This window comes from Pipistrellus kuhlii, unplaced genomic scaffold (genome assembly GCF_014108245.1).
Source record: "Pipistrellus kuhlii isolate mPipKuh1 unplaced genomic scaffold, mPipKuh1.p scaffold_m20_p_7, whole genome shotgun sequence".
In the NCBI taxonomy this organism is placed as follows: domain Eukaryota; kingdom Metazoa; phylum Chordata; class Mammalia; order Chiroptera; family Vespertilionidae; genus Pipistrellus; species Pipistrellus kuhlii.
Window position 1 is genome coordinate 48,593,277 of NW_023425573.1, and position 25,227 is coordinate 48,618,503.

The 25,227-nt window shown below is 41.2% G+C and overlaps 1 protein-coding gene across 13 annotated transcripts in view; it reads right to left on the bottom strand.

Moving 5' to 3' along the window:
• TANC1 (tetratricopeptide repeat, ankyrin repeat and coiled-coil containing 1) overlaps positions 1-25,227 on the bottom strand; it is a 232,095-nt gene that overhangs the window by 134,616 nt on the left and 72,252 nt on the right. For all 13 annotated transcript variants that reach the window (XM_045575604.1, XM_045575597.1, XM_045575603.1 and 10 more), the window contains one exon: positions 18,862-18,943. In XM_045575604.1, coding sequence (XP_045431560.1) covers positions 18,862-18,943 — 82 coding nt within the window. The remainder of the gene's footprint in view (positions 1-18,861; positions 18,944-25,227) is intronic.

The following is a 25,227-nucleotide window of genomic DNA, read 5'->3' on the forward strand; positions in this document are numbered from 1 at the left end:
ACATTTTTATAATGAGAATGTTTTATAAAACATTGTATTTTCCATTAAACATTTATTTGAAACATAAATTTCCTTTTAACTCAGAGGTTTTGCAACTAACACCCCTTCTACCCATTCCCCACCCCCACCTGTCTATCAAGGTCCTGCTCCGAGTCTCTTCCCAGGAAGGAGGGCTCACTTTTTCGAAGCCAAGCACCTCTGACTATGCCTCCTGGTTTTACTCTTGTCTACCCGGCTCGGACGTGCCCTGGTCCAGCTAGCCCACCTGGCCACAGCCATCTCTCCCTCAGTCTCATGGATGTCAGATGTCTATGTCATTGATTGCTCTCATGGTGAAGTTCTGGACTCACTTCCTTCTACAACACCATGTGGTCCAAGACCAGGGTCTGGACTGTATGAACTTCCAAGTCATTAAAAGGAACCTTGCTGACCTGGTTCTGTCTCCACTGACTTCTCTGCTTTTCACTTTCAGGCTCCAACCAATAAATCCTTCTCTTAACATTAAACTTTTCCCACCCAAATATACCCTTTTAATTTAGGACATAGAAAACTCTCCTTTTTCCATATAATTTTCTGAGGGTGAGGGGAGAAGAGTGACGTGAGGAATGATGAGGATGGGACCCCCATGCTGCACAGCTCGCCTGTATGTTGAGTGGTACCCAAGGCCGGATGAGGCGGGCCACAGAGGACTAGGCACCACATTTTGTGGCTGTGGGCACTGCCATCTCTGAGGGCGTGGCAGTCAATTAGCAATATTCCCTCTTTGTTAGATAGGATGCTCATTGAATGTGTCTGCCCTAATGATGAGAATGGTTAAGCTGGCAGTATTAAGACTTTACTTTGTGCTCAGGTTGGTGTGGATCCGTGGCTGAGCATCGACCTATGAACTAAGGCCTATACCAGTGGTCGGCAAACTCAACAGAGCCAAACAGGAAGTCACAGTTTGATTCCCAGACATGGCACATACCCAGGTTGTGGGTTTGATCCCCAGTGGGAAGGCAGCTGATGAATGATTCTCTCTCATCACCGATGTGGCTATCTCTCTGTCTCTCTCCCTTCCTGTCTTTCTGTCCTTCTTCCTTCCTCTCTGAAATCAATGAAAATATGTATTTTTTAAAAGGACTTTACTCTTTGACCAGACACCTTGCTAAGTACTTTATATACATTAGTTTATTCATACATCCTACCCCATTTAAAGTAAATGCTGTCATTGCCCTCTTGTTATAGATGAGGATACCGTGGCTGAGAGAGGCTAAGTTGTCTGTAAGAGAAAAATCCAGGTTTGAACCCAGGCCGTCAGAATTTCTAATCATGGAATCACATTAGTCTGCCTCCCCACACCATGTGATTCCTTAACCAAGATGCACACCAAGCACGGAGTCCTGTTTTGGTGCTTAAGAAATTTTGACTCATCTACAGATCATTTAGCAAGTCATGTTTCTCTGAGTGATACTCATCAGGAACATTCTGTCATATTGGACATGCTGGCATTTTGGGGGTGGAAAAATAAGTGGAGGGAAATGGCTTTCAGAACAATACCATAACCAGCACACCTCCCCCTCACTAACTACAATAAGTGAATCCACACATTGGCAGTCCCATCAGCAAAGCTGGCTGCCAACAGGCCTCCTTACAAGAGAAAGAGAGAAGAAAAAGGAACTGCTGCCATTTAGTGTGTTTCAACTCCTTACAAGGAAAATGGGATCCATAAACATTTGGGGGGAAAACGCCTCAAAGTTTCTAGGCAGTGTTTAAAGTTCCTTCCCCACAAAAAAACACATAAAAAATGCAATACAACCAATTCTAAAAAGAAGCAGCCTCAATCCATTGTGTGCATGTGGCTGTTGCACAAGATCCTTCTCAGGCCTGCACTGCGGAGGCAGGGAGTGGGGAGAGAATGAGATGACTACACTTTCTGCCTCTGTCATTTTATTTCTCCTCCAGTATCACCACCACAAATAAAGACAAAAATAAAAATAAAAATAAACCACTGCTCAGTTGCTGAAACAGCAGCCTCAATGACATGCCGGGTTAAGATATCTTAGCAACAATGTCAATATTGTCTCACCACAGCTGACCGTATTAACATTCCACTCCAATTGTGATTTCTCAAATATAACGCGGAATGCGAGTTACTCGCTTCATTCATTCTCTGAATTTCACTCTGGGAAGATCGCCCTCCAACATTTTCCATGCAGTTGCATGGAAAGTGAACATCAGAATGGTATTCAATCGCTTATTAGTTTCCGTGTGTCTAGCTAGTGAGTGTGACAATAAGCCAATGTGGATGAGGAACCGGCACAAACACCAGAACCGAATAAAAGACTGACAATTGACTTTGATCAAATAAATAGCGCTCCTTGTTATTGCGGTAATGGAATCACTTCACTTGTCTGCTTGGACATCTATATTTAAATGAATCTTTCCAGGCTGCCAAGAACAGAGTTGACTAGGCAAAGCAGGGAGCTCTTTCCCCTGAGCGTCCTCAAAGTCACACATCCACACCCCTCTGCCATGGCTGGACGGAGCTGGCCCCGCATGCACCCAGGAACGAAGAGCACGCCAGAGGCTCCCAAAACTGGCGACTCGTTCAAAAACCATTTTAAACAAAACAGAAGCGTGGGCCCCCCTGCTGGTGAGTGAGTCAGGAGGCCTGATGGGAGTTTGAGTCACAGTAGCTGCAGTGAGCCGGCCAGGTTTTGGAATCGCCAGACAACTACTAGAGCCAGTGCTCGCAAAGCCGAGGCAAAGAACACAACTTCTGTCATGCACACACACTTGGTGCAGAAGGTGCAGAACTCTGCTAAGGAGTGCTGCACTCAGGGCTCACATTCCTCCCCCTTACCACCCCCCCTTCCCTTCTCTAACCCCCCTCCCCCCCCCAGTAAACACGTGCTCTCCTGGATTGTTTACAGCAACTGTCCCTCAGCACTCCGAGAAGACCCGGCTGGCTGTCCCTGCCGCCTCTGGGCCATCTGCAGCCGTTGAAGTGGCCAGGGTCACGTGTGCCACACAGACAGGGAAACAAACGAAATAAAGTTAAGACGCCACCATTTACTAACGCCTGGGAAGGAGGGCCAAGGGGTGGAAAAGCAAAGAAGCCAAAATGGTACAGAAATTACCATAAATTATAATAGTAGCCAACATTTATAAAATGTTTACTATAACCCAGGCAGTGTTCTAAGTACTTTGTATCTCACTGAATCCTCAAGACAACCAACAATCCTAGGAAGTCGATTCTGCCGGCATCCCCATTTTACAGATGCAAAAACTGAAACAGTGAGATGAAGCAACCTGACCTAGGACTTGAACTTAAGCAACCTGGCTGCTGTACTGTCCTGCACACAGGCTTTGGAGACAGAGAGACAGACGGTTCAAATCCTGGCTCTGCCACTTGGTAACTGTGCAGTCTTAAGCTAGTTCTTTAACCTCTATTGATAAGCTATTGATTGTGTGGGGTAACGGTTCATAAGTATTTAACACGGTACCTGATGCACAGAAAACACTCCAAGAGCAACTTTTACTAGCATTGCCATATTTTCTCCCAGGGGACCCACTTCCTAGTGAATCCAACTTTTGACTATCAAAAAACTCCCAAAAGAAATTTAAATACAATATTTGTATATTTTATTTCCTTGATTAATGGGCCTTTCCAAAAACCAAGGATACCATGTGTAAAGGCAAAACAAATTCCCTATGTTATCAACGTTATCATGCCTAAAATTTTTTTTTAATATATTTTATTGATTTTTTACAGAGAGGAAGGGAGGGAGATAGAGAGCTAGAAACGTCAATGAGAGAGAAACATCAACCAGCTGCCTCTTGCACATCCCCTACCGGGGATGTGCCCGCAACCAACATACATGCCCTTGCCGGGAATCGAACCTGGGACCTTTCAGTCCACAGACCGACGCTCTACCACTGAGCCAAACCGGCTTCGGCTTTTTTTTTTTTTTTTTTAATATATTTTATTTCATGCCTAAAATTTAAAAAAAACAAAAACCTTCATTTCATTTGACCTATATGATTACTAACTTACACAGAGATTACCACCTTCATTTTATAAGGCAAGAAAACTGAAGTCCAGAAAAATGAAACGACTTTTTAAAGAGAACTAGTGGGTATGCTCAAACTGGTCTCTTACCACGTTTTCTGAAGGCAAACCAGCAGAGTGCTTATTCATGTTTAAGATGCTGCTTCCATAAACCAGGCGGATTTGGGGTACGATTTGGGGAGTCCAGTAACCATGGTAACAATTTCATGGATGGAGGGAGAGAAACTCCAGAATCCCTAATCTTCAGAATCTCAGAGCTAAGGATTCGGAGCTCTAAGAGGTTTAATCAGATTAGCAGCTCTGAGACTCTCACACAGCGGGGACAGAAAGCTGACCCCCCTGAAACAATGATCTGTAACCTCTCAGTCAGTTTTCAACATTGAACTTACAGAATGAAAACAGAATCCTTCACTTCACTCTGCCAAAAGTCAGGGATACCTTCAATGGCTTTTTTTTTTTTTTTTTTTTAAAGGTTTGATAACTCAAAATTAAACATGACACACTTGACTTACTTAGAACTCTGGCTAGTAAACGACCAATGGTTAACCTTACCAAAATATTAAAACAGCTGTCAAACTTGAGGGAAAAATAAGTTAAATGAACAGGCAGGACAGAGAAAGTCAAGTCTTTACTTTTGACAAATACTTATATATCAAACACTAGCTGCCGAGCATGGATTGGAGCACTTGATAAATATTAACTCATTTGATCCTCAGAAGTGACTCAGGAGTAATTGCCTCAGGTTGACACAGCTGGTAAGCTGTGGAGAGCCCATCTTACAGGTCCAGGCAGGATGGTTTCAAATGACTAGTAAACATTAAAAAATGTGTTTGAATTTGTTCTAAAGAACTGCATAATTAAAACAATGAGATACAGTTTTTCCCTATCACACTGGCAACGATGAAATAGTTTGATAACCACAGTAAACATGTGAATAAATACAAACATTCTTACATACAAAAGGTGGAACAGTAATTTAATGCTCCCTTATTGAAGGGCAATTGGACAAAATCTAGGAAAATTATAAATGAACACATTTGTTAACCACCAGTTTTTCTTACAACTATTCTCATGAAAGCTAAGGCAGTGTACAAAAAGGAATTCACTGTAGTACTGATTGTAATGATGACAATCATCAACAGGGAAATAATAAAATAACTTAGAAAACATTTGTCCAATATAATCCTGAGCAACTTTTTAAAAGCCTATATATCAGTATATGCTAACATAAAAAAAAATCTAAAAATGCATTCAATCAACACAGTAATTTGCAAAATAAAACACATTTTAAGGTCTATGTGGGTTTTCTTAAGGATCTATAATGGTATGTGTGTCTGTGTACATATACAGGGTGTGGCAAAAGTAGGTTTATAGTAGTATCCACTTTCAAATAGAATAATTAGACCAGACGTCCTTCTGGATAAAGCCTCAGTGGCAGGGACTGAGACCCTTGCACAAATTTCATGCATCAGGCCTCTAGTAAGTGATAATGTAAGAATAAACTGTTTCACATACTCATAAGTGTAAACCTACTTACAAAACTGTTTATTCTTGTTTTATTTGTTGATTATTATATTTGAAAGTGGATACAACTATGAGCCTGTTTTTGCCCACCCTGAAAGATCAAATAAGAAATCATTAACATGAATTGCCTTTGGAAAGTGAAAGGGAAAGCAGGAAAGAAATAGAGATGGTATCTTTACTTTTAATACTATTGCAATGCTCTTTTTTAATATATATATTTTTATTGATTTCAGAGAGGAAAGGAGAGATAGAAACATCAATGATGAGAGAGAATAATTGATCGGCTGCCTCCTGCATGCCCCCAACTGGGGATCAAACCCACATCCCAGGCATATGCCCTTGACTGGAATCAAACCCATGACCCTTCAGTCCATAAGCTGATGCTCTATCCACTAAGCAAAACTGGCCCAGGCCTCATTGCTCTTTTTAATTTAACTATTACAGGTATGGTATTTGAATGGCTCTTCCAAAACACAGGACGGAATTTTAATAGTCTCCAGGACACCAAACAAAAATGGGCTTTAAGATACAGAAAAAGAACTAGAGAAATTATTCAAAGTAACTAGATTAAGACCTTCCTTATAAACATTTCAGAAATAATTTTTCCAATGAAGGAAAAAGAAAGCACTTCTGGGGAGGGGGCAAGGGGAGAACAACAACAAAACATCAAAACAAATATCCCTGGAGAGAGAAATTATAAATATAAAGGAAATCTACTGTCTTCTACTTCAAGGATCACTCAGAGCTAGAGATAAAAATGAGGAAGCCAACCAGAGACACAATAGGAACTGAACTCGTCTAGAATCAAAAACTACGCTTCGATCCCAACTTCACTTTAGCTATTATACATGACCTGAGGCAGTGGCCCAATGCCTCTTTTTCAAATATTCCTCAAAAAGATGAAGATACTGAACTCAATTTCTAAAACCCTTCTAAATCTAAAACCTTTTATTTTATTGCTTTATCTTAGTTTAAAATAATTCCTACCCATAATATGAAAATATAAGCCATGGATAAAAATCTGTACACTTTAATAATACAGTAGCCAAGGCCTTGCCTGGTGTGGCTCAGTTGGTCGGCGGTCACCCTATGCACCAAAAGGTTGCCAGTTCCAGTCCTAGTTAGGGCACATGCCCCGATGATGGGCTCTCTCTCCAGTAGGGGATGTGCAGGAGATCAATGGTTTCCTCCCTCCCTCCCTCCCTCCCTCCCTCCCTCCCCCCCTCTCCCTCTCCCTCTCCCTCTCTCTCTCTCTCTCTCTCTCTCTCTCTCTCACACATAAAAACTCTCTCTCTCTCTCTCCAATAAAAACATCTTTTTAAAAAATATATGTAATTGAGATGCTTAACTATCTGGAACTAGCCCTGCCTTCAGACAGGAACTTGCCTGAAGCCACTTCCAGCACAGCCAGGGAGCAGGAAGCACCGAGTCCTGATGGTGCACAGACACAGGATGCTCTCAAACGCTGTGGAGAACCCGACATCTCGTTTGGGTTTGTTTTATGCTTCTATCCTGGTTTCTCGATAAAATAAATGTCTAAATATAAGCAGGCAAACTAGAAGATCTCAACGAAAACAATTTCAGAAAAAATGCAGGACCCACTTCTACCCACTTGAGCCGGGCAGCTTCACTAAGAACAATTTAATGAAAATTCCTGTTTGTGTGACTTTATAAGGAAGCCTACGACCACACAACACTAGGAAAAGGGAAGAAGAGCCTCATAGGTTCCCAGCAGAAAAAAATGTACAAGGACATAAGACAACCATTGAAGAGAATATGTAAATGGGCACTCCATATTCAAAGAAAAGATGTCTGTCCATCTCAAAGAAATGTGAATGAAAAACAAATGCAATGTGAACTGAAAACAAATAGATGTTTTAACCTATAAAATTAGCAAAGATTACAATCCACAAATGCCCAATCCTAGCAGGAGCCATGCAAGCAGGCATGCTCCCACACTGCTTACACAGGCAGCGACCAATACAATCCTAGGAAACAATTTGGCAAGAGGTATGATGAACTTCTGTAAGTTTGTTTCCTTTCACTATTAATTCCTTGCCTATAAATATTCTGCTACAATTAAGATTTGCACCAAAATACTTACGTTGCATATTTTTTAATGAATGAGAAAAACATGGAAACAATTAAAATGCACCCAAACAAAATCATGATATATAGGTACAATAAAGTATTAGATATTTTTCAAAGGCATTCAAAAGGATAAGCACAATATAAAAAAAACTATCTTGGGTTTCTGTTTTGTTTTTCACTCCTAGCAGTATTTTCCACATTTTCTCCAGTGTGCACATACTATACTGGGCCTTGATTCATAGATCCATATATATTCTCACTTTAACTTTTCCCAAACCAAAATGTATCTAACAGTTGATGGCATATAAGAATCACTGTCGGCCAGGCAGCGGCTGCAACGGGGCGGTCACTGACTGTGTGAAGCCAGGTATTGCGTCTGGTGGAGTAACTAGACAACTGTAACCCCTTTCAGGTTTCAGTCAATAAACCACTTAAGGTCCACTCCGGAAAGAGTAAGAAACCTGGATGTTATCTGAAAGCCTTCCATTAAAGCCTCCTTTTGAAATCATCAAAGGATGGCATCAAACTGGCAGAATTGCCATCTTCAGCTTGGAACAGCGTCCAGGAGAAAACAGTGAAGACCTCAGCAAACATTGCAGCACTAGTGCCCTCGCTGGCAAAAGGTGCAGTGCGGGGAATGGATATCGATCACTAGGTATAAAAAAAGACTTAGAAGAATAGGTTTCTGAAAACAAATTTAAAATATCTTAACTTATTTCATTTACATTTTCCTTCTGATTTACAGTGGGGAAAATTGAGATATGTAGGTAAAAAAGGAAATCTTCATTAGTATATAAGACATTTTAAGTAGTAATAAAGTATTGTCAGTTTGACAGTTATATCTTCCTTCGTAGTACATAGAAGGCTGTTTTATAACCAATGAAATAAGGTATTGTGTTTATAATGAGAATAATAAAGACAAGTGCTATGGGCCGAATTATGTGTGCTCCCCCCCACCCGCCTCCATCCCTATGTTGAAGCCCTATCCCTCAATGCGATGGTATTGGGCATAGGGCCGTTGGGAGGGAATTAGGTTTAAATGAAGTCATGAGGGTGAGATTAGTGTCCTTATAAGAAAGGTCAGAAGGCCCACTGTCCCTCTGCCCGTGAGGACACAGGGAGAAGGAAGCTTTCTGTAAGGATCTTCATTAGAAGCCAACTGTGTGACGCTCTCATTTCAAGCCTCCCTGCTCTACGACTGTGAGAAGATAAATCTCTGTGTGTAAGGCACTCACTCTATGTGTTTTTTTATGGCAGCATGAACTAAAACAAAAATCAAAATATTTTTAAGATCTGGTACTTGAAAAAAACAAACACATTTTCAACGTTAACTCTGAAGTTACTTAGAAAATTTGCTTACAGTTGAGTGGGAACAAACCAACCCTTACAAAAACATAAAGCATATAAACTTTAAATTTTGAAACCTGAAGTAAAAACACAACCCTCAGCACATAGGCAGTGTTCAGGTGGCCCTCTTCCATCCTTAACCTGGAGTTTGCATCCAGGTTCAGCCTCTGCTACAAGCCAGTCCATAACCTACAAAAACTCCGGACAAGTACCCAAACCATTACAGCCACCTTCATGCACGTCCTGTATCAGAAACATATTCACTCCATCATCTGTGCTTTGGGACTGTCTCAGGGCACACAGAGTCTCATCATGTACCAAATCTAGCAGTTTGATGTGCCCAAATTTTCTTTAAAAATGGTCAACTCTCTGACACAAATACACTATAAGGGAGTAAAGAATTAAAAACCAGCTACTCAGGTCCTGGTTTTTTTGTTTGTTTGTTTGTTTTTGTTTTGTTTTCTCTTCCCCCTAAGATAGTGCTGTGGTCCCAGAACATAGGACAAGAATCTGAGTCTATGTTGGTAGCTTTGATGGCAGATGTGTCATAACCGGCCTGCCACCAAAGGGGAGAGAATGGGGGATAAGGAGAGCAGAGAGACACAGATCCCACTTTCTAACTCCATGGTTTCAGAGGTGGAGAAGGGTCTCTCAGTTTAATGCTCTACCCCCATGGCTAGGGCTCCCAACTCGTTACCCACAATGGCCATCCTACTGGACAAGTGCAAGGCTAATGCCCTTCAGAGGAATAACAAATGCAGATCATCCTCCATGGAGAAAAGAAGTCAATCTAGGTAAAAATCTTTGGTAGACCACCTCCCCTCTCAGAAACTATACTTGCCAGTGGATTCTACAAAATCAAGTTTTTTACATTTCTGTAAAATAGAAATAAAACCATGGAATTCCCCTTCAAGGAAATGAAAATGGGTCACATGAAAATTCAAATTGTGAGGGGTTTTTTTTGTTGTTGTTTTTTTTTTAAATGAGAATTAAGAAGCTACCCATGACAAAACTAGGTCTTTGAAAACTAGGTCTATACAAAAATATGACCATTGTTTTTTGTTGCTTTTTTTTTCTTTTTACAGAAAAGCAGCCTTAATTAAAAAAAAAAGTTATTTGTGAACATTAGATTTGACTGAAAAATGAACTCTGAATTGTTCTTTTATATTTCCCTATTAAATTGCATTTCCTATTGCATTTACAAATATACATACAAAACCGTATCCAAGTAAGTAAGGGTTGTTTCAGAGTTTTGCCACATCCTCTATGATGATTGGGATAGGCTGTGACTTGTTCGAGGTCTTCCTGGCCATAAAAGGTGGAAGATCCAGGGTGAGCCTTGATTTCACCTTCTCGGTCAGAGCTTTCTCTAATTATGTCTCTGGTAGGAAACAGGCAGCGCAGGAAGGAGCAGTTTGGGCCATTATGTGTAGGTATCTGACACTCGATAAATGCCCAGGAAGTACTGGCTCCCTCCCTCCTCTCTTTCATCCTTCAGATTTCCCTCAGTCAGTGGGGAAGCTACAGAAGAGCGTGGACAGGTGCTTCCACCTATAAAGACCTTCATTAACTAAAAATGTGTGGAGATGAAACACCCAGAAACTTTATAAACTGTACTTTGAAATCTATTGTTAAAGCTGCTCTCTGGCTCCTGAAATCCCTTGAGCAAGGGGAAAACAGGCCTTTTCGTTTAACTTCTCAGAGAAAAAAGGTAAAACATAAGTAAGTACCTGGCATTGGCTAAAAGGTAAAATGAATGGTTTTCAAAGTATAAACCTCCATACATCAACAGTTCAGAGATTTCCCACTTTTGTTATGAGGGAAAGGGTACCGATAGCAGAAGAGCCTTTGGTATCCAAATGGCAGAATCAGTATTTTGAAGTGGGAAGTCACGGAAAAAAGCTTCTAGAACATCACTCTTTTGCCTGCAATAACTCCTGCTTTCTCTTCAACAGAGAAGGAACAAGAAGTTTTAGGAGGGTTATGTTTGTGTTTTGTTTTGTTTTTTTAAATATATGTTTTATTGATTTTTTTACAGAGAGGAAGGGAGAGGGATAGAGAGTTAGAAACATTGATGAGAAACATTGATCAGCTGCCTCCTGCACATCTACTGGGGATGTGCCTGCAACCAAGGTACATGCCCATGATCAGAATTGAACCTGGGACCTTGCAGTCCACAGGCCAACGCTCTATCCCCGAGCCAAACCGGTTAGGGCATGTTTGTTCTTTAAGGAGCCACGGTGTTTCCTCAAGAAAGCCAGGCTGTACTGAATATCTACCAGTAGAGGAAGCCAAATGTCAAGGGAGAGAATGTTACAAAGATGTGCTCTTGTTTAACCCAACAGCATCCCTGTAAAACAGCTTGGCCAAATTAAGAGATCTGCCTGCATTCAAATAAACTGGGAAGTTATCAAGCTGGGATTAGAATCTGTACCTTCTAATTCTAAAAGTTGTGCTTTACCTAGACTTTGTGGCACGTATGAAGGACAAGAGAACACGGACAGAGGGAACAATCAAGCCACAGGGAGCAGTATTCCTGCTCCTCATAAAATCCAGCCGGGTCCCATCCTGTGTTTAAAGCATATCCTAATATTTTACAGAATGTGTCCGAATGCCCTGGCGAAGAGAAACACAAAGGCTTTTCACTGAGTGACTTCTGCTTGTTCTGTTGCTTGGGAAACATTTTTGGGGTCAGTTAACCAAATATCCAGAGCTCAGCAAGACAGCCCCTGCACTGAATTCCTAAATAATAGACCACAACCACAGAAAATGGGCAATGCCTCACAGAATAATCAAAAGCAGCTTCATACTTTCCAGATAAAACAAAGCATCGTTTGTGTCGAGGCATTTTTAGAAGGTACCCCCGAAAACCAGACTGCAGCCTGGAATGGCTTAAAATACCACATTCAACAATCACATCAATGGCTTTTAAACTTTAGAGGCAAACAGCTTCCTTTTACTACAGATTCAAAGTGAAGGATTAGATGCAAAACTAACAGATTAATTCAGTACATACTCAAGCTTAGAGACTATCCAATGCCTTAATTAACACCATTACAAGTGTCTTTAGCCAACCAGCTGGGTTTTAACAACAAAAAAGGTGAAGGTCAGTTTTATTTAAAAAAAATAAATTGCTTCAAACTAAGCCCCCCTGCTGAAAAACACACACACAGATAATTAAACGGAAAGGAAAAGACTAATAAACAATTATTTTGGTATATTAAGCAACCTCTCCTTAATCAGTCTGTATTTTAATTAAGGCAGGACCACAATTAAAATTCACTGAACTTTGCTCTTCTGCCTCAACTTGAAGCTACTTCCACATCAACATGGAGTAACTGGGATCGCTGGATAGGGCAAAGGACTATGGATTCAAGCCTGGCAGAGGGCAGGAGAAGGACTGCACAGAGGGGAAGGGACCAGACTTCTCTAGGAGGGCAAGAATCGTTGCCTGTCAAATGCTTTCAAATTACTGTCACTATCTCCAGGGTTAAAACAAAACAAAACAAAACTACTATCAACCGTGAGCTTAGCTTAGATTACAGCATAGATGTTAGATAAAAATCACATTTTTAAAAATATATCTTCATTGATTTCAGAGAGGAAGGGAGAGAAAGAGAGGTAGAAACATCAATGATGAGAAACACTGATCAGCTGCCTCCTGCACACCCCTACTGGGGATTGAGCCCACAACCACTGGCATGTGCCCTAACAGGGAATGGAACCATGACCTCCTGGTTCACAGGTCGATGCTCTACCACTAAGCCATACTGGCTGGGCAAAATTACATTACATTTCTTGGAGACCAGTCAGGAACTCTCTATCCCTCTCCCTTCCTCTCTGTAAAATTACATTTCATTTCTTGGAGACCAGTCAAGATCCAAAACACCAGCTAAGTACCATGTACTTACTACCTGGAAGCAGCAGCTATTAGAATGAGCGGCACTAGATCTCTATGCTTGGTTCCTTTTTGAAGTACAGGGGATCTGTCCAAAGTGTATAAAGGAAGAATCCCCTGCAATGCAAGTCTTGCGGGGAGGTAAAGTCCACCTTGCCCTATCGGAGCTAAGAAGTCCAGCCTCTCTTGCAGCTAGAGCCCAGGCTCAGGACCCAGGCTCAGCCATTTAGATGCATTTGCCCCACACGTTCAATTTCCCCGTGGCTATGCTTGAGCATTTTCTCTTTCACGTAAATTTTTTAACCCAATGGTTATGCTGTGTTAAGAAAAATGATAGGATTTTGGAAGCAACAAAAACATGTATCTTGCTGTAATAGTTGGTAGGTGCCATTATACATTTGTCCAAACCAACAGAATGTATTACACCAAGAGTGAACCTTAATGTAAACCTGGGTCTGGGGCAATAATTGATGTGTCTACCAGTTGTAACAAAAGTGCCATTCAGATGGGGGGCAATGACAATGGGCAAGGCTATGCGTGAGTGCAGTCAGGGAGGATACAGAAAATCTCTGTAGCTTCCTTCTCAATGTTGCTATGAACCCACAACTAGTCCAAGAAAATAAAGTCTTTAAAAAATGGGATATTATTGGGGATTAAATGGAATCCTATATAATAAAAGCCTAATATGCTAAGTGTATAGTCATCTGGTCATCCATTCAACCAATCAAAGCATAATATGCTAATGATATGCTAAGGTCACTCACTCACTCACTCACTATGATGTGCACTAACCATTGGGGGCAGACAGTCAACTGGTTGACCAGTTGCTATGATGTGCACTGACCACCAGGGGGCAGACACTCCAACCAGGAGGTTAGTTTGCAGCTGGGATCCAAACAATCAGGACTGAGTGAGACTGGCTGGACATGCCGTGGAGCCCTCCCGTGGTCCCTTCCCGGCTGGCCAACCTCCCACATCCCTTCCCGGCCTTGATCATGCACCAGTGGGGTCCCTCGGCATGGCCTGCACCCTCTCACAATCCAGGACCCCTCATGGGATGTCAGAGAGCCAATTTTGGCCCGATCCTGCAAGCCAGGCTGAGGGACCCCACTGGTGCACAGTTTGTAAAATCTAGTGGTTTAAAAAAAAAACAAATCTGTCCATTCAGAAATATGATATTTCTCTCCATGTCTTCCTTTTAGTCCTTCAGTAATGTTTTAGTATTTTCTTCAATATAAGGCTTGTACAATTCTTATTGGGTTAGTATTTAAATTTTTGTTTCAATTATCAAATGGGACTATTTTTCCTATTCATTTTCTAAATAGTGCTGCTGCTGCTGTACAGAAAATATATTAATGTCTTATGTTACTCTTATATTCACTCTAAACTCTTTCTAGGTCTGGATTTGATGTCAGAATATGCCCATTCGTAGGGTTCAGTAATTACTTCATTTTCAAATTTAAATAACTTTAATAATCGTAACATGAAAGTGTTCTGACAATAAAAGTTACTTAAAATAAAGAGGCATGGTAGAAGGTTGTATAGACTACTCTGTAGAGCTTTAAAAAAAAAAAAAAAGAGTAAGAGCTTATTTTTTGACATCAAAGTCCTAGTATAAGAGCAAAAAATGAAAAACAAAAATAGATGCCCTCGTCTGGCACTCACCACATTATGGTTTAATGTCAATTTTTGTTCCCTTGGGCCTAATTCAAGGTCAAGAGAAAGACAGTGCTCATTTACCCTGATGGAGTGGTGGAGACAAGGTAAATTTACTTTCCCAAAACACATATTGAAGTTTTTAATATTGCATTCTCTGATTTGATTCGATAACCTCCAGAAAACAATTTTTGCTCTGCTTTACACACTTCCTCGGTAAAAAAAAAAAAAAAAAAAAAAAGCATAACCATAAAAAAGACTTTTGCTATTTTTAGAGTTGTTGCAATGGCTTTCAGTAGTTTAATATCTCACTGCACATATTTCAAAAAACTTTATATACATACTAGAGCCCCGGTGCACAAAATTTGTGCACAGGTGGAGTCCCTGGGCCTCGCCAGTAATCAGGACCGATCAGGTTCCCTGCCTCCTCCTTCCCTCACCACCTGCAAGCTGCCACCACGTGGTTCCCCACCTCCCCGCCTCCTCCTTCACTCACCACCTGCAAGCTGCCACCTACCACCGGTACCCTATCACAGACCAGGACTTGGCCCTTATTGTGACCTGCCAGCCAGAGGGAGGACCAGGAGGTTGGCAGGCAGGCCCCTATTGAGCAATTGGGGGCCTGTCGGCAGGGGGGAGGGGCCAACCGCCACCATTGTGAGTGGGCGGCGGGCCAATCGGGGCCTGGCAGCCAGGGGAGGGACCAGGGGGGAGGGATCAAGGAGGTTGGCCACCAGTCCCAAGGAGGGAGCCAGCCCTCAGTCCCCCTGGGAAAGGGGCTGCGTCCACTGCCATCCACCCCGGTTCCCCGGCCCAGCCCAGGGGCCCAGCCCCAATTGGGCCACCAATGCCTGCCGATCAAGAGAAGGGACTGGGAAATTGGCCAGCAGGTTCCATCAGTGATCAGGGCCTGCAGGCTGGCGGCAGCTCCTGCATTGAGCATCTGCCACGTGGTAGTCAGTGCAGATCATAGCCACTGGTCGTTCTGGTCATTAGGCTTTTATATATATAATTTGAATTTCGCTCCCGGATAACATTTACCGGTATTTTAAAGTAGTCACATGATATATCTTCTTCTAGGTATAGAGCTGAGAATATACCAACTTTTTAATACTTCGTAATACTTATTTTCATTTGAAGAGTAATAGATTAAACTCAGTGATCTTTTTCCAAATTCCTAAAATATTATAGGTTCAACATAAAAGTGTATTTCAAGGTTGTCTGTAAAAACAATCTACAAAGGATATGAAAAGTGGAGCTTAGTATTTTAGACAAATATTTCCTAAATTTCTATGATTACAAGTTCAAGTATATAAAAATGAATTTTCCCTTGTGTTTACAACAAAGATTGGTTTTAATTGGAAACAGTAGGGCAAAATTTTTCCATATGCAGGAGATATTATTACCCAAGTTTCAGAGCCGTTTCAGTAGATTAGCCAGCTTCAATTTACAGAGAAACTTAGATCTGATTTACGTATATAATGAGAATTGGCACAGAGCTGAGCATATAAATGGTCAAATTCCAAGTATTTTTCCCAATCATCTGTGACATATTGTCAAGATTTAAAATTCCATCTGCTTTGTTCCCCAACTAATATAACCAGGTTCTAGTTAAGAGGAAAAAGGCACATACCATACAGATGTTTTATGAGAAATGTTCTCATTGCTTTTTTCAAGTTGGATTGCATTACTGAAAAGCCATAGTGTGGGGCTTATTATTAAAAAATTATTCAGAAAACAACAACAAAAACACAATAGTATTTGCTCAGGGAAATTAAACCCAAAATCACATGGTCTACAAATAAAATTTTAAATGTAAACTGTGTTCACTATCTGATCCATCTGAAAGGCAGATTGTCAAAATCATTCATATACTGTTATTTTACATTAGCGGCTCAGAGCACGAAATTCATGCATGGGTAGAGTCCCTAGGCCTGGCCAGTGATGAGGGATGATCAGGGTCTTCTGGCTGCCAGCTGGGGCCTTCCTTAGCTCTGTGCTGCCCCCTGGTGGTTAGGGCATGTCACAGAGAGAGATTGAACTCCCAGTCTCTCTACCAAACTCCTAAGGCAACAATTTGCATATTAGGCTTTTATATATATAGATGAGTTGGGACTGCTGTGAAAGATTCTGTTACTAAGGGGGTGGTTCTAACTTGGAGATCCTGGCTTCTGGGTGGTAACTCTAGACAGATAGCTTAGGATCTAACTTTATGCTAAAAATTACAAAGAATCAAACAATAAAGGTCCTAGGATGAGTATCAGAAGAGCCAAAACTAAAAAAAAAAAAAAAAAAAAAAAAATAAAAAAAAGATATTTTTTAAATTGCTTCAGAGAAATAAAGAGAAAGATGTTTTGGCCATGCCTCAACAGGGGATGAATGTCTCTCTGGATAGAAATGATGTGAACTGAAAATTCTCCATAGTAACAATTCTAATTAATTATTCAAAGCTACGGTTTGATTTTCTAAGGTTAAGAGCTAACTATGGTCTCCTGTTTCTATCATTAAAAACTGGTTTCTTCTTTGTATCTGCTTACTCAGGCATTAATGAGAAGCTTCTCATGGGATCTTAACAGCAACTTTATCACAAAGACCCCACTTTCAAGGTAAGTGTGCCATTTTGCAGGCTTGGTTTAAGGGATAATAGAAAACGTGTCTAGGTTCCAGATTCAAAAAAGTTTTAACATCCACTTTATCTGTAAGCATAGAAACAACAGATATTAACATTATCACATGGTATTACAACATCTTTTTAGCAAAGGACTTAACTATAATTCAGTGATGTTTTGTAAATACCGTATTTTTCAGACCATAAGACGCACTTTGGGGGGGAAAAGTCCCTGCGTCTTATGGTCCAAATATAGCCTACACATATACCGTATTTTTCGGACCATAAGACGCTCCGGACCATAAGACGCACCAGTTTTTAGAGAAGGGAAATGAAGAAAAAAAGATTCTGAAACAAATAGTGTCCTAAAATATTTTATGTGCATTAAAACCCAACATCACAGTCATAAACACATGTAATCAACCCTGTAAAGTAAACAGCAGCATTTAGAACCATTTTAGAGCCGGGCAAGCACACAGAGGCGGGCAAGTAAAAAAACTTTTTTTTTAAAGTATATGTGTAGGCTATATTTGGACCATAAGACGCAGGGACTTTTTCCCCCCACTTCTGGGGGAAAAAAGTACGTCTTATGGTCCGAAAATAGCCTACACATATACTTTAAAAAAAAAGTTTTTTTACTTGCCCGGCTCTGTGTGGTCTCTGTGTGCTTGCCCGGCTCTAAAATGGTTCTAAATGCTGTTTACTTTACAGGGTTGATTACATGTGTTTATGACTGTGATGTTGGGTTTTAATGCACATAAAATATTTTAGGACACTATTTGTTTCAGAATCTTTTTTTCTTCATTTCCCTTCTCTAAAAACTGGTGCGTCTTATGGTCCGGAGCATCTTATGGTACGAAAAATACGGTAAGTGGATTTTTTTTGTATTTTAAGAGAAATTGGAACTGAAATGCTTATCATTCAGTAACTTGGAAAACCAGCATTTCTCCAATGCTGGGTTAACATGAATTTAGAGTGAAATGACATCATTTCAGGGAAATTAATCCATGCTAAGAAAATTTTATTGCACAATACAGGCAGACACTGTAGTTTTTCTAGCAAGAGAAAGAGGGTGTAATACTGAGTGGTCACTAAAATTATCTTAGAACAGTTCTCCACATGGACTCTAATGGAGTCACAGTAACCACAAATGTACCAGACTCTACACACAGAAATGAAATCCAAGCCAAATTAAGTAGCTCTTATCAAAATAAAATTGGCACTGAGTGGGCTGCACCTGTTAAGGGGATAATCTGATCCTCAAAAGAGGAGGACTAGTCAGCCAACAGTTGGTCAAACAGAAAATGCAGTCACATGTGGGAAAAGGGTAAAAACTTCCTAGAAACCAAATTCCTGGACACATCTGCTGTCCCACAATGTCTCAAACTGGAACTCTGGATCTGAATAACCTTTCAAAATTAGGAACAAGTCTTCTAGGAAAGGATCTGGTTAATAACCCAAACTCAATTTCAAAGTCATTTCTCATTAAAAAAAAAAAAAAAAAAAAAAAAAAAAGCTAGGCATGTAATATTTAGTTTCTCACAGCTCCAATATGCTGTCCACTCTAACACATACCACTTCTCGGATCCATGCCCAAGGCAGGGACGTGGGCCCAGCCTGGGCTGGGGTCCTGCTGCCACACCCACCAGGCTTGCTCACCCCAGCTCCTTCCTGTACACATACCTGGCTCCTTCTTGCTCCCCTTTCCTCCCTCTCGGCTCTTCTTCAGCACAGCCTTTAACATTTTCGACACACTCCTTTGTTTCTAAAGGGAAAAGGAGGGGTGGGGAGAGGAATTAGCAGCTGTAAGTTAGAATATAACCTGCATATTGACATTAGCGGTAACTTGAGTTCAAATAAACAGATCATTTAGGATAAGATAACGGTACCTTGAGTTTTACATTAATTTTCTATGACTGAAGATGGGGAACTAAATGCTAAAGGCACAAGGAGTGTTTCATCACTTTTAATAAAGTTCACTGTCTTACTATAAAAGTAAAAACAAACAAAACACAAAGTGCATTCTTAGCATTCCACATCTAATTAAGGTTATGAGAGTAGATCTGGGGACATCACTGTCTGGTGTCTGGCAATAGGAATGCAGGTCCTCCCAACCAACCCTAGTTCATCAAAAGAAAACATTAAAACTGAAAATCAAAAAAGATAACGATTAAGAAGGAAGCTACATGGTCCAAGGCCTGTTCTACAGATGCTACTGATTATAGAACCACAAGGAAAACATTTGGGAAGGCTATCAGAATGAAACATACCTTCTAAGCAATCGCAAAATAAACACGGTGGGAACACATTTTAAAACTGATGTCAGGGGATGTGATCAAACACCACACACTAGCATGGGCTTTTACTACAAACGGTTATGAGTCTTTTGGGGGGTGGGAAGGAAAGCAGCCCGGGCCAGTGGCATTAGGGCTGAATCCTTTCAATAAAACAGCTGTAGTTTTAAACAGGGTTGTACTGAGCATGCAAAAAAAAAAAAAAAACCCAAAAAAACAAAAAACAGTACAATGGTCCAGGCCTAAGATGAAACATGAAACCATCAACAGCAAAGAGACAGACAAAAGGACCATTATTTCACCCTTTGGGCCGTCTCCTTTAGCTCTCTCTTCCCTCCACAGCTGAGATGAGATGAGATGGCTGGACAACTCCAAGCAGTGACAAACCTGAGCGGGTTGTGTTACCCGCCACATCATGACTAATGCACTACAGAGAAGGTAGAAGGCAAGCAGGCTGCTGCTGAAAGATAAAGGAAGAAAGAGGAGAGAGCAAAGGAGGGAGGGAGAAACTCCGACCCAGGTAGAGCAGAGCTCCCAAACCTGCCTGGGCTGCTGAATGGTTCCAGTGGCCTCGGTGGAACACCGCTCGTGACCTCTCAGCACCCGAGTCAGGCACAGGTGCTGAGGGGATGGCTGAGGCTTGGAGAGTGTGCTGCCTGCCTGCCATTCACAAACCCCACCACAGTAAGTGTGCAGGGCGGCCTCTTCCTTATCTTTGGGTCCAGGCCTCTATTTATTTTTCCAAGCCCTTTGTTTTCCTGATGAAGACACAAAACCTAGGAGGCTGACTTGCCCAGGGATCAGGCAGCTAATGAGCACAGGGCCAGAATCCAAACTGCAGACTCCCAGAGAGCGAGGGTCCTCCTTCTTCCTATGGACCCAACTCTCTTCTCCAAGCAATGAAGGCTTTGGGCAACAGCAATCAATCAAACAAACAAACAAAATATTCAACAAGCAAACAAACCTCAGAAATACGAGGGAGATCATAACTTCAGCAGAATTTGAGAAAGTGATACTAAAATGTTTTGGAGTTAAATCATTTTCCCAACAAGTCTTTACACATAAAGGGGGCATGGCTTAGAGCCCAACTTTCTTTAAAAATGCTACTTTGAGCCCAGCCAGGCATGGCTCAGTGGTTGAGCTTTGACCTATGAGCCAGGAAGGTCACAGTTCAATTCCTGGCCAGGGCACATGCTCAGGTTGTGAACTCAACCCCTAGTAGGGGGCGTGCAGGAGGCACCCAATTAATGATTCTCTCTCATCGCTGATGTTTCTATTTCTCTCTCCCTCTCCCTTCCTCTCTGAAATCAATAAAAATATGTTTTGTTTTGTTTTGTTTTAAGGCTACTTTGAGTGAACCCAGGGGAAAAACGACTCCGCCTAAAGGGCCAACACTGAATCTGGAAGAGGACTCGGTGTGTTCAACCGAGACAGATTTCTCCTGACAGCCACACTTGAAAGAAACAGAGCAGCTGAAACCGGTTTGGCTCAGTGGATAGAGCGTCGGTCTGCGGACTGAAAGGTTCCCGGTTCGGTCAAGAGCATGTACATTGGTTGGGGGCACATCCCCGGTAGGGGTGGTGCAGGAGGCAGCTGGTCGATGATTCTCTCTCATTGATGTTTCTAGCTCTCTCTCCTTCTCCCTTCCTCTCTGTAAAAAAATCAAAAAAATATATTTTAAAAAAAAAAGAAAGAAACAGAGTGGCATGCGTCATATAAAAGAGTACCAGGCAAAATGAAATAAAGAGATGCCTAGTAAGCACAGACATTTTTTTCTCCAAATAAGTCAATCAACATTCAAGGTTTGTCATTTAGCAAAGACTACACACTTTACAAATAAAACAAAGAAAAACCTTGAAGAGCTCGTCCAAAGCCCCTTTTGAACTGTTCCAGAGTAATCCTGATTAATCACCCAGTTGGCACCAATCCACAGCTTCATCCATCGTGCCACTTGGAAATAGCTACCACAGGGCAGGACTGGTAGACGCTGACCTGGGCAGCTCCTCCCAGGCACCGTGTATGCCCATTGTTGGGGAGCTCAGCTGTTTTTAGCACAGTCACATCTTCCACGTCAGTGGTCTTGAGTAAAGTGAATGAGGCTATCAAATATTTGCTGCAATTTTTTTTTTCCAGCTCCTGCTTTCCTCCATAAATAGCAAGTCAAGGGAAAGAACTTAAATGTATATTCAAAACCTATTCAAACTATGACCTGGAGACACCAAATGATTATACTTGAATATAAAAGTAAGCAACCCCTACCTACACACACCTGGAAGGGAAAAAATAAGACTATTCCCAGTGAGCTAAATTCTAAAATAGACACAGATCGGAGTGGAGCTATGTAAAGTCACCAGGAGTCCCAATGACATAACTAAACTTGATTTCATCAATGTACGTTCCTACAGACTGTGCCCATCTGGAAGGAGTGTGGGATCAGAGAGAGCAACTATAGTAATGGGCTGGAGGGGCCGGCATTGGTGGTATAGAGTCCACAGAAGCCCAATGGACACTTATAAACACACACTATGTACTTATAAACACCCACCCCCCCCCCAACATCCGATTCTAGAAGGGGACCATCAGGCTTGCAGAGCCCAGTGCTATGAAACCTTGCTCCTTTCCCCGATACTGTTTTCACTGAGAAGCGCCTCCTGGTTTGGCTCCTTTGCCAGCCTAACAACAGTGGGGAGTGGGCTGCTCCAGTCAACCCCACACAAATGCCTGGCCTGATGGCAGACATTCTGGAAATAAATAAGTGGATGTCCTGACTTTAAACAAAAGCTCAAGTGAGTTCTGTTAAAGCAAGTCACTTTGCAAAGTATCACCGAATGGAGAATATTGAGTTTCTGACCCCCGTATGAATTCTGAAAGGAGGGCAGTGGTGGGTTCCTGAATGGAAATGCCACCATGAAGCAGTCACGAAGGCAGCAGGCAGGCTCTCCCTGAATGACACCTTCGGCATCATCACACACATCCCCCTTCCACACAACATCAACCACTATCATTTTCCCCTAAAAAAAGGAGAACAATGTCCTGCCACAGAAGTCAGCCACATAGAAATGATGCAAACCAGCCTTCCAGACCCAGTCTTCCAGACCCAACTGACTAAATGACAAGCCCAACACTCAGAAAAGGAGTGGCCAGAAGCTATCGAGTTGCTGCCTGGGGATAATAATGGGATCAGGAAGCACTTACAGACAAGCATTATAGGATAAAACATAAAAAATAGTGTCCTTTTTCACTTTATAGTATGGACCAAAATACACAGGCTCGCCTCAAATAAATGCTGGCCAAATAGAATCCCTCCATTTCTCCCCATAAAACCTTAGTTTCTAGGTTAGCAAGTAATAGAAATATATGACTGGATTTGAATACATAAAGTATTTGGGGGGGAAAAAAATCGAACCTCAGCTGTCATTTCTGTAAGTTATACTCTTTTGAGAAAGAGTGGAACGACCAGCCTCTAGGTCCCAGCAACTGAAACTAACTAATGGGAGATAATTTTATTATTAATAAAATATTTATTAATAAAATAAAAATGTGAGGACATGCTATTACCCCTTGAAGACCAATAATCTGAAGTCATACACATTTCCTTATTTCTCTATTATCATGCAACATCTAACTTTTCCAAATGCCACAGAGTCTTCCTTTTAAAAGCCCCAGAAGCTAAATCAACTATCAAGCTTACTTTTCCTTCTTGGTTTCTTCTTTAATGCATCAAGTCTTCGGGGATAGGCACAATGTTCCCAGGTGCCTATGTTAGCATTCTACACAGTGATTCCCATGGTATATAAAATATAATAAGAATAAGCCTCAATAAAACAGTGGGATGAATTCAATACAAGCCAAACTCTATTCCATAAGTAATGATAATGGCAGTTATTGTAGCCATGACCAACTTGTCTAAAACCACAAACTAGCGAAAGAATTAAAAATGTTCCTCTTCTGGACTGCCATCCTGCCTGATTATACAATTCCAAGTTGAATCTCTGAGCTGAGGGTAAGGTCTATGTTTACTGGTTAATAGATACAAACAGAAGCCATAACACAGGCTTTGCACCCACTCTGTTCTCTGTATTTGTTGGCAGATTTAACGAGGCTGCAATAAATACAGATGAGAGATTTCTTCCAAATCAAGCAATTAAGCAACACTTATCGAAGTTTACAAGTTACTAAGAACATTCCTATATATTCTCATTCACAAGGAATGCAAGAAACCTCGGTTAAATCCATGTGACATCAGGCAATGGGATATGAAGGAGGAACATGCTGCCTTTTGTAAAATCCCTTCATTTCCACACCTGAATCAACCTTAAAATCTCACGGTAAGAGTAAAATCTTCTTAACCAGATATCCTGAATAAACACTTCCTTTTTGCACACTCCAGTTGAAAGAGCTTCTCCCACCCAACTATCCATCTGACCTCGGAGCACAGCTGTCTCTGAAGGGTCTCTGTTGTTTTGTCCAAAACAAATCAAAGCCAGAGGAGCAATATTTACAAGTGAAAACATTGGGAACTAAGATGTACATAATTTTTGTTGTTGCTAATCATCATCCAAATATTTTTCTTCTTTTTTAGAAAGAGTAAAAAGGGAGGATGAGAGACAGAGAGAGAGAAAACCATCTATGTGAGAGAGACATCAATTGGTTATCTTCTGAAGTCAGCTCTACCAGGACAGAGGATTGAGCCTACCGGCCAGATACGTGCCCTTGACCAGGATCAAACCCAGGACCCTTTGGTCCACAGGCTGACACACTATCCACTAAGCCAAACTGACACTCTATCCACTAAGCAAAAATAGTTCTTTAAAACTATATATAAAACTATAGTTTTAAAGAAAATAAAAAGAAATATATATATATATATTTCAGAGAAGGAAGAGGCATCAAAAACATCCTCAATTTTAGGGACTTGACATTTTTTCCCCTCAACATAGTAAGTAAAGTATGAGACATCTAAATAGTCTCGTCTTTTGTATCTACAGTACCTTCAGAACTTTTCTTTGCATTAGCAACCTTTAGTGTTTATCAAAAGAAAGGAAATGGGTGTTGACAGTGGTGGTTGAAGCAAACTACAAGATAAATAATACAGAAAAGAGCAAATAATAGAAAACAAAGCAGAATAGAGATCACATTGGGAAGCAGGGGAGGGAGGCTGTCAAAGGGAGCACTGGCTGGTGGGTGGAAATTCACGGGAAACTGCATTCTAGAAGCTTCCTGAAAGCAAGAGCCATATCTCAACATTCTTTTAAGCGATCCCATGAGGCTGGGAAAAACCAGCTCTTGATGAATACTTGAAATTCCAGGAGGTCTTGCTCACATTTTTTCCCTTATGGTGAAAAAAGCCTAGGAATCAACAGACCCAGTCCAATAGGCTGGTCTTAGCATTGTGACTGGGAACCGGTCACTGACTTTCTCTAGGATTCAGCTGCTTTGTCCAGAAAAGCTGTGGGAGAGGGGAGTGGACTATATTTCAAGCAACCAGAAAGCAATCGTGGTAATAAGTAAAGAATCAGCCTTTGGTTTGGCTTAACTTGCATAGTTGGGAAATATGGTATCTTTAGGTTATAATTTATTCCCTAAGACACTTAGGCCCAACCATTTGGTCTTTATTCAAACCCATTTTACAAATTGTACCTCTCATTCTACGGTTCTTTTCTTTACAGTTAGGTTTGCCTGAGGCAAAACGACTTCAGATGTGAATGTGAGTTATTAAAAGCATAGTCAATTGACAGTCACAAGTGATGTAAAT